General features: G+C 41.7%; 1 protein-coding gene across 2 annotated transcripts in view; it reads right to left on the reverse strand.

Moving 5' to 3' along the window:
- Window positions 1-13,983, reverse strand: part of LOC128755934 (ankyrin-3-like) — a 98,764-nt gene that overhangs the window by 76,888 nt on the left and 7,893 nt on the right. Inside the window, exon 1 of one of the 2 annotated variants that reach the window (XM_053860108.1) lies at window positions 9,041-9,283. The exons of the other annotated variant lie outside the window; for it this stretch is intronic. Coding sequence (XP_053716083.1) covers window positions 9,041-9,100 — 60 coding nt within the window. The 5' untranslated portion in view covers window positions 9,101-9,283. Of the gene's footprint in view, window positions 1-9,040; window positions 9,284-13,983 lie in introns of those variants that run through there. 2 annotated transcript variants of the gene reach the window in all.

A 13,983-nucleotide genomic window follows, 5' to 3' on the forward strand; every position in this document is an offset into this window, starting at 1 on the left:
TAGAGAAAGAAAATATTTTATTTTATTTAGACGTTTTATTACATATACAAGTACATTATTCAGAATTTGATTCATGATGTACAGTTTTTCCAATTTTCTTAATAGTTTGCATCAAGTGTATTTTTTTTCTCTTTTTTCTGCAGTAAATTTGATGAACATGGCTTGCAACTGCTTCTGCTGCTTGGACTTTTCGATGACTAATATCTTGCAGCACTGATCACACCTGTTTCATGTCATTTCACTATGTTTTAGTTTGTTTACATGTGTGGTCATTGAACACAAATCAGTAATTCAGAAATCAGTGATCACAGTAATGAATCAGTTTTATTCCTTGAATGGGTCCCAGATGATTCACCTCCAAAAGAGTCAGAAAAAAGCATTAAACCCGGTTTTATTTTCACAATCTGAAGTATTCCCTTCTCAATGTCTCACTCTTTTCTTCACCGACTCGCCTCTTCTGACCTTACCTGATGGTATACCAGTCCTCACGCATCTTCTTTCACACCTTCTAATTCCCCCAGACACTGCATTTCCAGCTGCCACCAGCTCTCTTTTCCTGACATCTCTGCCCACCTCTGTTAAATTCCATCACCCCATGCTTCCCCCGATCCCATACTTTTTCTCCTGAGCCCCAACATTGCAGAGTGGTCTCAGCAGGCAGACTGGGTCTCTACCTTGGAAGAGGCTACGGAACAAACCCAGGACTTCCAGGATAAGAAATTTTGCATATACCACTCGAAGAGCTGGAGGTGTTTTCTGAGGTGGACATCCGAATCTCTTTGCAAAGACTGCTGCTCCGTGACACAACCTACCTCTACATTTTGGCTCAAGCTCTGTGTAGATCCTGGCAGAAACTACAGTAGGTTTCTTTATTAATAAAAACACATCTTGCTCCAACAATTCCTCAACTTCTTTCCGAGCATGCTTTCAAGAAGTCAACGTGGTTGGTCAAAGGTTGAGGCCGGAGTGGTGACATGGGCGGGGCCACTCAAATGTACTGGCCAATGGCATAGACGGCCATATCAAATATGAACCACCTGCGAACTGCAGTGAATTCATTTAACTCTGGAATGCATGAATTGTTTTACTTCATCTTTAACATGAATGCCCTGTCCTGATGGTACAGTAAATACGTGATGATATTTTTCATCAATATTAGCGCTGTAAACGCTGGTGATACATTCTTGAAAACCAGAATCGAGAAAGGGGGTTTGGGTATTACCAATGCAGTCAGACGGTGGTCTGATTAAGGTAATGTGAGTGTAACCATGGCAATGGAAGCATGCCAAAGATGACGTAATGTGTTAAGAGTGAGCGTCCTCCACGTCTTCATCTATGTCTGCGCAACAGTCTTGTTCTCTACTGCGCTGCTTCTCAGCGGCTCCTGTTAGCCCGGTGTTGGAGGAGGTCAGCTCGTCTAACAGTTCACCTCAAAATCATTTTAATTTTCAGATTGCTATCGTAGTTGTGTTGCAATCTATAGCTGACATTCTGCCAATTTTCCTCCCAAGCGGGACCCTTCAGTTGCTTACTCAGTGGCTCTCGCATTAAGCTAATTCAGTAATGTTCTCTCTTTGATGACAGTTTGGCACAAAGAAAAACCAGAGGAAGCTTTTTCCTCGCAGGAACATGAATCAGCAGAGTGATTTATTGCATTAATACCTGCAGCACTGAATCTGCAAATTGAATACGCTCGGGGGCAGGTTTCTACGATACAAAATGCCATACATTATTGACCAGTCCACACCTTAAGTCTAAATGATGTACGTTTCAGTGGCTTCAGTCAAAAGCAAACATCTATGGTGACATTGTTTTGATTGCACAATTTTATGGGGATTGTCCACAAGTCAGGTCTTTATTTTCTTGCACTACATTTATTTTATTTTATTTTTTTATTTTTTTTAATGTAGTGAAAGTTGTGATCATTTAAGCTTCTAGAACTACATGGCAGGAAATATGGACCTTTTTAGCCTACGTCTTAGCCTAAAAAAAGCTAAGCAGTGGTTAATCAACGATGTATGTACGTATATTCGCAAAAAGCAAATAACAAAAAAAAAAAAGTATGTACATGCTAAATAAAAAATGACGGTAAAATAGATCTCGCCATGTTTGTTTACGTCCGCCCAGAATCATTTTCCGAGTGTCAGTGCACTGTACTAGCGAGATTAGCTTTGTAGTTCCATCTACTATACATTTCAGTAATATGACGCGAAAAATAAGACTCAAGTGACTGGTCGAATTTGGTCGAAAATCACGACTCTCACAACTCACAGGGATTGGTAGAAATTGTGTGATACTGATCACAACATCTCGATCAGATCTTTGTTTCACACTTCAGAGTAGGATAAGGAGATGTTTCATCTTGCTAACACAGTAGATGAACATAACGCGGAAAAGCATATCAGAGACCTGTGAACATCTTGGATCCCCCAGCCATTTGATTATTATTGAATATACTATTTCATTTTTGCCTTTCAGCACCATGGCGGCATGTTTTTTTAAATGTTTTTTTAATGTTGATCTACTAACAAAATTTAGAGACACTGCCTGCACTAATTGGCAGTGAAACAACATACATACAGCAACATAGCTATTTCAATGAGAAAAAGATTGAAGGAAAGGCAAGCACATACAAACACACAAGACTTGCAAAAGCAGCTTCTGAAAGAAAACAGAAAATTAATCCAGTGTACATACAAAATATAAGTTTGTACTCGTAGTAGGTAATTTCATCTTTAAATTGATTTTAAAAATGCTACCACATTTAATACTTTCTTAATTTGAATTCATCATGAAGATTTTAACGTGTAAAACATTAAAATCTTATTATCCCGACTCTATTTCCACACTTGGACTGAATATTTGGCAAAAACCTGGAGGAGCAGATGCACTGCATCAGGTAAAGAGCATATTTCTTCTAAAGTTGACTTAACATAAGCGAACGCCTGCAGCTCCTGCTCCCGCTCATCTGCTGACTAATGCTAACGTGGCAACAACATTTGGAAATGAACCCTGAAGTTCAGGCCAATAATCAGTTGGCAGCGCATCCGTGCTTCTCTAAATCCTCTCACCTGATCGACTCCCGGACACGGAGTGACGTGATCGTACAGGATGAGAACAGACAAGGGCCGAGAGCGGATCTTCTAGCAGATCTCTGCCTGGTTGCTGCGACGTGACACAGAGCCAAGCGCAGCACTCGACTGCATCAGCAAAAACACAATATGTTGGTGAGAAGAACACGCAGTGGCAAGTCCACAGTCCAAACATCATCGAATCCATGAGAATGTTCATAAGGAAAACCCATACAAAGGAAGGCACAACTCTCTGCAGACAAGCTCGCCATGACATCTGATGTTCATTTAACAGCAACAACACCAGTACATGTTCAGCGTGGCATTGGGCCAGTTCTGCGTGAACCGTTGCAGTGAGATGCCGTGGGCAACTTGTCGGGATGTCTTCTGGATGCCGCTCTAGTGATTTGTCTCCTGGGAATGACCCAGGACATGCAGAAGCAATTTAATCTCACAGGTGGTATTGGAATGCCTCAGGATTCCACCTGTATGGGAGGAGCAAGTGGGGATGGGATGAGGAAAGTTTGGGTCTCATAGAGGTGAAAAATGGATGGATGGATGGAGTCGATGGTACTCTAGAAGCAGCAAAACTGCCTGTAGGCTACCCAACGTCTGGTGCCCACTCCCTTCTATCAGGGAGAGACTCTATCCCCCAGCATCCCATATCCTGACAGCAGAGGAAGTAGTAGTTGGTACATGCATTAAAGGCATCTATCACCAAAGCAGAGGTTTAGAAAATGTGTCAATACTTTTACCCACCTTTACTTGTATGTATACAGATACAGATATCAGTGTAGCATTTTTATAGAGCACTCAAACATGACTCACATCAACAAGACCAACAGTCCATCATGTCACTCATCATGATTCACGCTCTACCAGGAAGACAGCAGTGGAGGAGTGTGGAGTTACAAGGATCCCGAGCAGCCAGCGGAATTTTAGAACCAGCATCTCATCAATTTACATTTCAATTTCACTTCCTCCTCCTGGGTCAACCTGGCACCAGCAGGAGAACCCAGGCCAGGTCCATGAATGGCTTGTAGTAATTGCTCTCATGTTTCCCTGTTAAATATCTGCGGGGGAGGGAGCCTGATCTTGATATGGGTTCTTGAACTTGGAATCCCTTCTCCCCCGTAACTTCATCTACGACTTATGTCATGAGAGACTCTGGCTAAAATCTGAAAAGTGGACTTGACATGTGGTCACAGTTGCACAGTACTTACAGTACAACTCTGAATCCTTCTAGGCGCTATCATTAAGACCCTTCTTCAATTGAGCTACTTTGAGTCTCTGGATGAGTATGTTCCTAACCTATGCGGTCATAAAATATACTGAAGCTTGTTCATTCGCTTGTGGCACTGACTCAGCGACTTCAGGGAGAATAGGAAGAACAATGCACCAGGAAGTGTAAGACTGCATTTCTGTCTACACTCTTGATTCTATGACGGCAGTGACATTGCGAACAGACACCACTTAACAGTGAACTTAGAGCCAGTTTCTGGCAGAGAATTATTAATTACATCCCATAATATCCTTCCATCTTTAACAGCCATGTAAACAAACATCAGTCACTTTACGATAATCTGATCAATTCTTAACATGATATCACGCCAGTATTCCTGCTGGAATGAAGATTAAATTAGAGAATAGGATAACAACAAGGAAGAATCAAACAGTACCATGTGATCAAATGTCAACCTTCTGACTCCCAAAACAACTGAATAATTCATGCCACACCACAGTTTTGGAGCTACTTCATGTACATTGAAAGCACTGAAAGTATTGACATTGAAGAGGGTGTGGGTTGAAAATGATTGAACGTGGGCAGCCGCGTTACATAAGCCAGCGTCCATTTCTCCTCCGAAAAACAGCACAAATACGCAGCTGAGATGTCCAGATGGGATGTTGAAGTGGAGCCGAACACCAGAATAATCATTAGCTGAGGGGTTATTTTGGTTCATATCGACAGTGTGCCATGCAATGTTCAGCTTCCAGAAATGAGTGCTGAAGTAATGAACCCTGTGAGAGCAGATTATCGAAGGAGAGACTGTTCACTTCAACATTTGCTGAGGAGTATCTCATCACGCCAGTTGTCTACAGTTGAATAAAGGTTACATGGCTTGGACCAAGATACTTGAAGTCGTCTACTGTCTCCCCCCCACGGGGGCCTGCTCATTTTCTTGGTCTGAGATTGACTTTCTCTGGATGCAGATAAACAAAATTTGGCCGAAGAGATCAACTGTCAGAGTCCACTCCTTATGTGTTACTAGATCCAATGAGCTTCAGACCTATTAAGCTTCAGTTACACAGCCGACATGGAAGATGCATACTGAGCATAGCAAGCGTCTGGTAACATCACAGTTGCTTTCCCTCCACTTCAGTGGCGAAACATTAAGTAAATATTCCATATTTTCAGAAGACCAGCAAAATTAGGATCCTTACAGTAGCTTAAGGTACTGGGTACTCATTAGCAATTTGAGCATATTAGCAGATAGACAGTTAGCACATTTGCTATCAAGTCAATGTTCACGTACACTTCCCCTATTAACTGGGAAGTTGAAAGTGTTAGCAAACGGTGGACAAAGCACTGTAGCATTGGCGCTCTGTAATGGCAGCTCACTACAGCAGTTTAAGAAACATTATCACGTGGGCGATACACCAGATTAGTTAGCTATGCATTCAGTAAATCACATTCAGCATTTATCTGTGTTGACTAGTGATTTGAATTGGTTGCCTCTGTTCCAAATGAAATAGCTCATTTTTGGCAATTATACGATGTATTGATGTATTTGGGCACAGCAATAATAATAAAAGAACATCAGTGGTTCAACAGTAAATAAGGACTCCAAATCTGTGTGAGGAATTTATGTGTCGATATAAACTTGCAGTTGTCAAATACAGCAGTCTAAGAACATCAATTAATATTCCCACTCGGCTCACTAAAGACTCAAAGTACTAAAGAGTGAATACTCATCAGGAGCTTTTTCTACTGTTGTTGACAGATTAGCCAAAAAAGATGGGATTCTTCCACGACAGCTCTGAAGTGTCTTCCTCACTTCCTGCTTCTCCCGCTGGGTCTTGGTCGTCATAGCAACATCCATTAACACCCCTGCTAAGCTCCCCTGCTTTGTCGTCCTCCTCCATCCAAAAGCCCAAAACACAGAGCATATTCTCAATAATGCTTCATTATTATTGCTCCAAGTGGCTTCACCTGAACTAACGCTACCCAGACCAGACAGGCACATAGACATGATGTGGCCACTACAATCGGGAAAAAAAATCTTGCATAGCTGGGATGAAGAATGTAATAATTTAACAGAAGAACATATGTTTATTTAAAGGAATTTAGTATGAAGTGGTCTAGGAGTGACCATTTTGCTTTGCCAGTAGTCGGTCAAACTCAATTTCTAGTCAGACCTGGACACCAGGGAAGCCCTTTGTCATCCAATCTGTACAACATGGACAGAATTTATGTGATCCTGATAGCAGTGGTGGTCTCTACCTTTGTCTTGGGGTTCTGCTCATGACTGAGGAGAAGATGAAGAGATGAGAGGGACAGACGGAGCGTCATTATCATTGAGCAACACCCAAGAGATTTGGGCAGTGACCTCAAGAACAATATCTGAGACACATTACGAGTTTTCTCCACAAGGTGCCTGGACTTCCCTTGGAGAGGAAGTGAGGAGTCTCAGTCAAATAGAGTTTAGGAGCCAGTGGGCACAGACCAACAGGCAGTATAGGTGCGTGGCCCTTGCCCCCCTACGCTGTAATGCACCGTTGTGCGCCTCTACTACCTTAGCAACCATGCTAGCGGTTGCTAATGTGCTGGTAAGGTCGTCTCCTTCAACCAACAAATCAGATCTTATGAAAACTAATGATCAAAAAGACCTGAGTGGAGGAAGTGGAAGACAAATCGACACCTCGGCAGGCCATAGTCGCCGCGAGCTGATACCAGGTTTGTTATGTGTTCACAGAAGACATCGGCTAAGAGGAGGAACACACATGCTGCATCAGGTTACACACACGACTTTTTGGTTAGTAGACGTCATCAGACCATGATTAGTCTAACAGTTTGTTTACTTCCACAGCGTAGCTGAAGCTCGTGCAGCCGCACATCACCCAGTCCGGTGGTAGTCCAGCTACTCGGCTACATGCAGGCTTATTAGTCGCGCTGTTGTCCACATTATCCAGGTCATGTAGTCCGACTAAGAAAAATTCAAATTTCTCTTCAATAGTAGAACTTTACGCATCTAATTCAGTTTTGCATTTGTTAGCAATTGCTATGTATAACTGCTTTAATAAAAAGAGATATATGGGAAGGAGCCCTTCTATTTTCAAATCAGGAGAACACAGTAGTGGTGGCTTCGCCATCTTTTAGGATGCTTTCCAGGTACAGTCCCTGTGTTGGCCTGGAAATATTTCAGTTGTAGTAGGTTTGGGCAAATGAATGAAAAAGAAAATAATTCTTTGTTTTTCGATTTAGATTTATAAAACAACAACAATATTTTACCTCAAAGACATTATATTGATGTGCAACATACGTGTAAATGTGTATACATTTACAGATGTATATATAGCTACACAAACATTTTGCTAAGTCCCTACGACTGTTTCCCATCCTCTCTCTGAATTAATCATCCCATTTTTTTATCTTCCTCTCTGCACCTTAGTCCTCCCCACATCTCTTGACTGTCTCTCTTCTTACAGATCAGACACAACAGTCATCCCTCATCAGTCCAGGTGATGCCTCAGCAACACTCTCCGGACACATCCCCGCACACCTTATCTTTTTCCTCACTTTCTCCTTCCCCTTCTCCTCTTATTGTCTCCTTACAAAGAAAAGTGATCGATCAAGACACCAAGTGCACACCCCAGGAACACTGAACACAAGCACAAATGACACAATAGCCTGCTATTCTTGCACACTGAAGCACCTGTTGCATGCTTCTAAAAGAGAATATGTTCCTGTGTGTGAGACAATTCAAAACAGCTGAGTTAGCATACAGAAGCGTGAATTTTGCAGAATCCATGACGTTAGCATTTTACCGCTTCGCCAAGATACACAAACAAAATGCAAGAGTAAGCAAAGGCAACATAATGATCAATAAACTCGAGGCCAGAACTTGCTGTCGACGTCACCTCCTAGAGGTCAGCGGTCGGTGTTCATGTAGTGCGCATTGAGGGCGTTCCTCAAGTTGCACATAAACTTAAAATCTATAAACCTGTTCCATAACATTATGACCACTCGCCTACTGCCAATGAACCTCTGACCTCATGGCACCACTGTGCAGTGGTCAGTACCTAATGAAAATGGTCAGAAGTGATGAACTTGTGACCAGGATAATAGCTGATGATAAAATGGGGTTGTGACATTATCATCTGATTTAAGTGCAAATGAAGCTTGGTAAATGTGAACCAGTCAGTGACACTGTCGACTGCGCATATTACTTTTTTTTTTAAACCAAGAAAATGTTATTTATTTAACCACCTGAGATGCTGTGGCTGAACACTGCATAATGGGAAGGGAGTGACCCTGCATCTTTTTTGTACGGTCTCTGTGCACTCCAATTTCCTCCCATAACAATAATAAAACATTTTTAAAAATCTGAATGATGAATTCTGTTTCAGAGCCATCTTCCCTCAAGTAGTTGGGATGGGCTCCATTATTTTAAGGGGGATGTCGTAGCTCATGGGTGGCTCAAAGGTTATCAAATGAGATGGTTGAACACAAAATTGTGTTTTAAATACAAGCACATTTAACTTCAAATTTTAGGAATAAATACGGCAACAAACACGGCAAACAAGGACTGAATGGCCATCATAATCATCATCAATGTTAAACGGACAGAAAAGAATCTGTGATGCCATAAAAGATGAAGTCTAACATCTCAATAGACATAGCCATCCAAAAGTCCACATGTAAACATTCTGCTGCTTATAAACATTGAGCTATAAAAATCTGCTAATACCTTCTTCCCTTTCTTTTTACGATGAGCCGACTTCCCGTTCGCCTTAAGCTCCTCGCTCATGGTGGCAGCTGTGATTCCCAAACAGATGTGTTTATATCCACAAATGATTTTTAATCCAGCATGACGAGAATCAGAGACACACTCTCACACAAGACTAACTGGCTCAGCTGCTCACACCCACTTTCACACTCTCTCCGTCTGTGAGGAGCCAGCGAGGCGGACTGGGTGGACCCATGGACCGGGATTGTCCACCTCTCTGAGGATCTGTTTCTCTCTCCCTCTCTCTCTCGCTCTCTGACACACACAAGCACACACATAAAAAAGACGCACAATCTTGGTTCACATCTACCTGCTGTGGTAGCCACCCACTCGCTCCACAAGTGAGCGCACAGCAGCAACAAACTCTGGAGCTGAAGTATTAATAGCAATCAATAATGAGTGCGTGAGTGTGTGTGTGCAAGCAGAGGTATCAGTCGGTGTGTGTGTTCATAAAAACAAGCTGCATTTTAGCGTATCATTCTGCTAATGTGCACCTCAACATCAACCTCGGATTGTCCTGACAAGCTCCATTCAGCAAAAGCTCTACTCCAAGTCTCTGATTGATGACTGCACTCCATACACAGTCTAAAAGGAAAGAGCACTGCCTTCTTTCTCAGCCATTATCATTTTCACAGAAACACAAGCTTGGTGGTCAATCTGTCAGCTTTTGAAAAGGTCCTGAATGAGAACTTTTGCTGACGATGTCATGCCTGTACTGTAAGAGGACAATGCTCAAGCAAACAACCCTATGTGAAAACTCTGGGTGCTGGTCCCTCGCTGTACAGAACACCCGAGCTTAATTGAAGGAATCTGCTGTGTATGTTGCGGTCAGTGGATGAAGCTTGTGGCTGCACGGTTAAGGTACGTGTAATGACGCATTGGTGAGTCAAAATCCACCGCAGCTAAAGCCATAGTCGTCAGTCCCAACAAGTTTGTATTGTCCCGTCCAAGTGCATTATTGTTTATTTTGATCTGATCATATCAGGAGCGACATGGTTGTCGATTTTTTTTTTTAATTACTCTATCATTTTTTTAATCTGTTTTTGAACATGCACATAAATAAACTACAAATGAAAATCTGTACAACTAGGGATGCTTCGAATAATCTGTCACCGATCATGATCGACCGATTTCAGCTTGAATGCCGATCACAACTGACCACGTGTGACAGCCGGTGCACTGATGTAGCCCCGCCAGTTGTGCTGCGTCTTCTCCTCCCTACTCGCTGCTCACTCGACATGCGACATGTCTACTGCGGAGGTTCTTTCAATCTGTCATGCAGCACATGCACGGAATATGCTGTGCAGGGAAGCACCTCCAAATTCAATTAGCCATTTAAAGCACCTGCGCGGAGAGTTTTCTGGGCTCATGAAAGTGAGACTGCTGGTTGCTCTGCAGCTGTTAATGCAGCTGACGCTTAGCAACACCCGCCGGTCCGAGTGTGACATTCGGAACGCGAAGCAAATTGCTCAAGAAATAATTATTAATTTCACCGAGCTAGATGACCAGCCTATCTCAGTTGTCGTTTACGCAGAGATGGAAACAGAAACAGGATCTGTCACTGTTTTGAAGTCAGGAGCAGCATTCGCTAGCCACTTGAATCTGAAACTATTGAAAACATCCAGAGTGGAAACATTTTTAAATGCTACAGTATGTAGATATTTCACGGACAAAGCACAGTCTCTAGAGATTCACCTGCAACGTCTCACATGTGATTAAATGTTTTTCAATTGTCCTTTTGACAGAATAATTGCTGCATTGAGCAAGATTTTTCTATTTTATGCCACCTTGAAGAGGTATATAACATCGTGTCTGAATTAAAATGACTTAATTTTTTCACATCATGTGCACAGACGGTCTTATCATTTTGCTAACAAATTAATTGTCAATCCATGTGATCGGTATCGGTGATCAGCACTCAATCAATTTCTCCAGCCTTGAAATGCGGTACATTACGAACCCTTTGGACTGTTGCTTGGTTGCTAAAACGGTAAACGGTAACTGACCTTGTTATTTAGTTTTAGATATTTACACGTGGCTCACAACAAAATGCGTGAATTTTAATTAAAAATTACCAAACGAGTGATGCCAGACGCAAATCTTGTGAACCACGGGGATGAACACTAATGCCTCAGAGTGTGAAGTTTCTTGCATTCAGTCGTTTTCAGTGGTGCCACCGCCATGTAAACGTAGCCTCGTAACTCTTAGCTGGCCATTCTTAACAATATATTTAATGCATAATTTAACTGACATTTTTGTGAAAACTACATAAATCACTGTGTTAAAAAAAAGTAATCAAAATGAATAAAACCAAAAAAATATCTGGCATTTTAATCTATGCATCTATTTTCAACTGCACATGTTCTATGTGGCGGTCAGCAGAGGGCCAACCCCATCCTATGGCTCTGACGAAATTCGATCATAAAATATGTGGGGGTTTTTGGCTCTCCCAGTCAAAAAGGTTCCTGACCCCTGCTCATTTCTCAGCTCATCTCAGCAAAGTATTATTTCCCCATGCACAAGAATATTCCTTGTTTCCCTCCGACACCCATGACTTGTAAGAGCCCCACTATGATTGACATTCACATTTAGTGAGATATTAACAATAGGAGTGATAAAGAATAACATAATTATCAATGATAATAATAATAACAATAATAATAAACTAAAACAGTGACAAAAATGTCATTGAACAAACCCCAACCCTAACTGTGACACCAAGACTCACAAAAGAAAAAATCCAGCAGTGTCACTGCATTACCCCCACTGACCATCCTAGGTCTTGAAAATCTTGTCATCTTCACACTTGAGCAGAGATTCTAACGTTTAACCTTTATCAGTGCAAAAACAATAACTTCACGTTCACCTTCACGTCCCGAGGAAATGACTTTCAAACTAAATGAATATTGCCCTCTTGTGGTCAATCGATGGTACGACGACAACAATGACAAACCTCATTCTCCCATGAGTTTCATATATATATATATATATATATATATATATATATATATATATATATATATATATATATATATATACACACACACACACACACAATGAGCTTCATGTTACAGTTCAACAGTTCAACATTTCACTGGTTCATAGCCGAATAGGAAGTGGTTTCACTTCAGTGAGTGCTCCAATATTCTGAATGAACACTGCCGGTGAGGAGTGATCTGGGTCTCGCTAATGGACCATAAAGCTCAGGCCAGCACTGAGAGATGAAGTTCACTCCTGCTTATGACCTCCCTTAAGTCGGTGACGAGTCGGAATATTGACATATTGCTCAAATTGTGTTTGAACAAATTAATATGATGTGCAGTCAGTCAGTCACACTGTCTCAATATGGGCCAACATGAAATTATAATTGCTGATACAGATATTAAAAAGAAAGTGTGAGATTCCCAAGTGTGTATGGATGTACCAGTGTGTACTGTGTGTGCTGCAAAGAACAAACTCTCCATTATTATTGGCAGTAAAAAAGTGAGAACAGAATACTCATTATAAAGACTCGTGCCAGAGACACACAGGACCGGTTTCAGAGTTTAATTCCCACTTGGAGGAATTCCGCATCACTGCCATCAGACCTGTCAGTACAAGTAGATCTAGTCGGGGAGTGCTTCACCATCTTTTCCAAGATTCTTCCTCGAATTGTTTTTTTTTTTGTTTGTTTTTATCTCCCCCCATTCAGCCTGATAATTTGGGGTTCTCCGAGTTGTGTCCACAAGAGGGCACAATAGCATTGAACATTAACTCCATTACCCCTTGTTTTTTTTCTTTTGAGCCATCTACATCAAGTGGACATTTTTATGAAAGAAAAAAAGACATATGAACACTGAAATTCTCTTTATGTAGTTTACCACCAGCATACATATTTACAAAAACAAACATTGGCTCCTGGCCTTGTGGTTTGGAATGTTCCTGCCAATTGGGCACCGAGCAAGCGTGTGTTAAGACTGGTATAACCCGAGGAGCCTGGGTTACAAATATCACTTCCGCACTATATATTCTTACATTACTCCAACATCTCGCTCACTCCCACTGAAGTCATCATGCCACACATCATCTGAAAGCTCTTGTTTTCTGCAATAAGAAACCATTTGATTTGTTTTTAAGTTATACTTGACTCTAGGGCTGCAACGATTAGTTCAGTCATCGATAACGTCGACAACAAAATTTCGGCAACGTCAAAATCTGTGCGTCGTGCTGCACTTGGTGTAAACACACACGGGCCACAGGATGGGCATCGAGAAGTGGTTGATATTGAGGGGTGAGAAATGATCATATTCTCTGGACTCATTAAGATATGTTAATTTCTGTTTCTTCAATTGTTCCTGACTGAGGTCGGACTCCAACTCGCTGCCATCACTGCGCGCCCCCGCCATCACCACCTACAGCTGTCCGCCTCAGTCACAGTCACGGAGGAGTTTGAGCGGCGACGGATCGTAGTGTTCTAAAGTGTGGCTTCGTTTTGTTTGCGAATATAACGCATCTTAAGGATGAGCAAACTCCTTCGACACCATGGTAGAATGATGAAAGAGTGTTTCGTGTTTGGTCTGTGGCGCCACACACTCTCGAGCTAACTGCTAGCATGTCGGTTAGCACGGAGCTAACTTGTCGTGAAGTGTCCTCAGTCTCTCTCCTCATCCTAATAACCAGAACTGAACTAGGGAGCTACACTGAACACACTGTTTTAGATTATTATTCAAATAAAACCTTTTGATGTGGATGTTGATCAGATATTTTATATGAGTTACATATATGAATATTGATGATTTTAAATTCTTCTCAAGGACCAATAAAGACCTCTGTTTTAAATAAACTGGAGATCTCTACTTGTTTAATAATGTATGGTGTCTGAGTATCACAGTGAGATGATTTAAGCAACTTTAAGTTGAACAGAA

Source organism: Synchiropus splendidus, chromosome 1, assembly GCF_027744825.2.
Source record: "Synchiropus splendidus isolate RoL2022-P1 chromosome 1, RoL_Sspl_1.0, whole genome shotgun sequence".
NCBI classification, from domain to species: Eukaryota; Metazoa; Chordata; class Actinopteri; order Syngnathiformes; family Callionymidae; genus Synchiropus; species Synchiropus splendidus.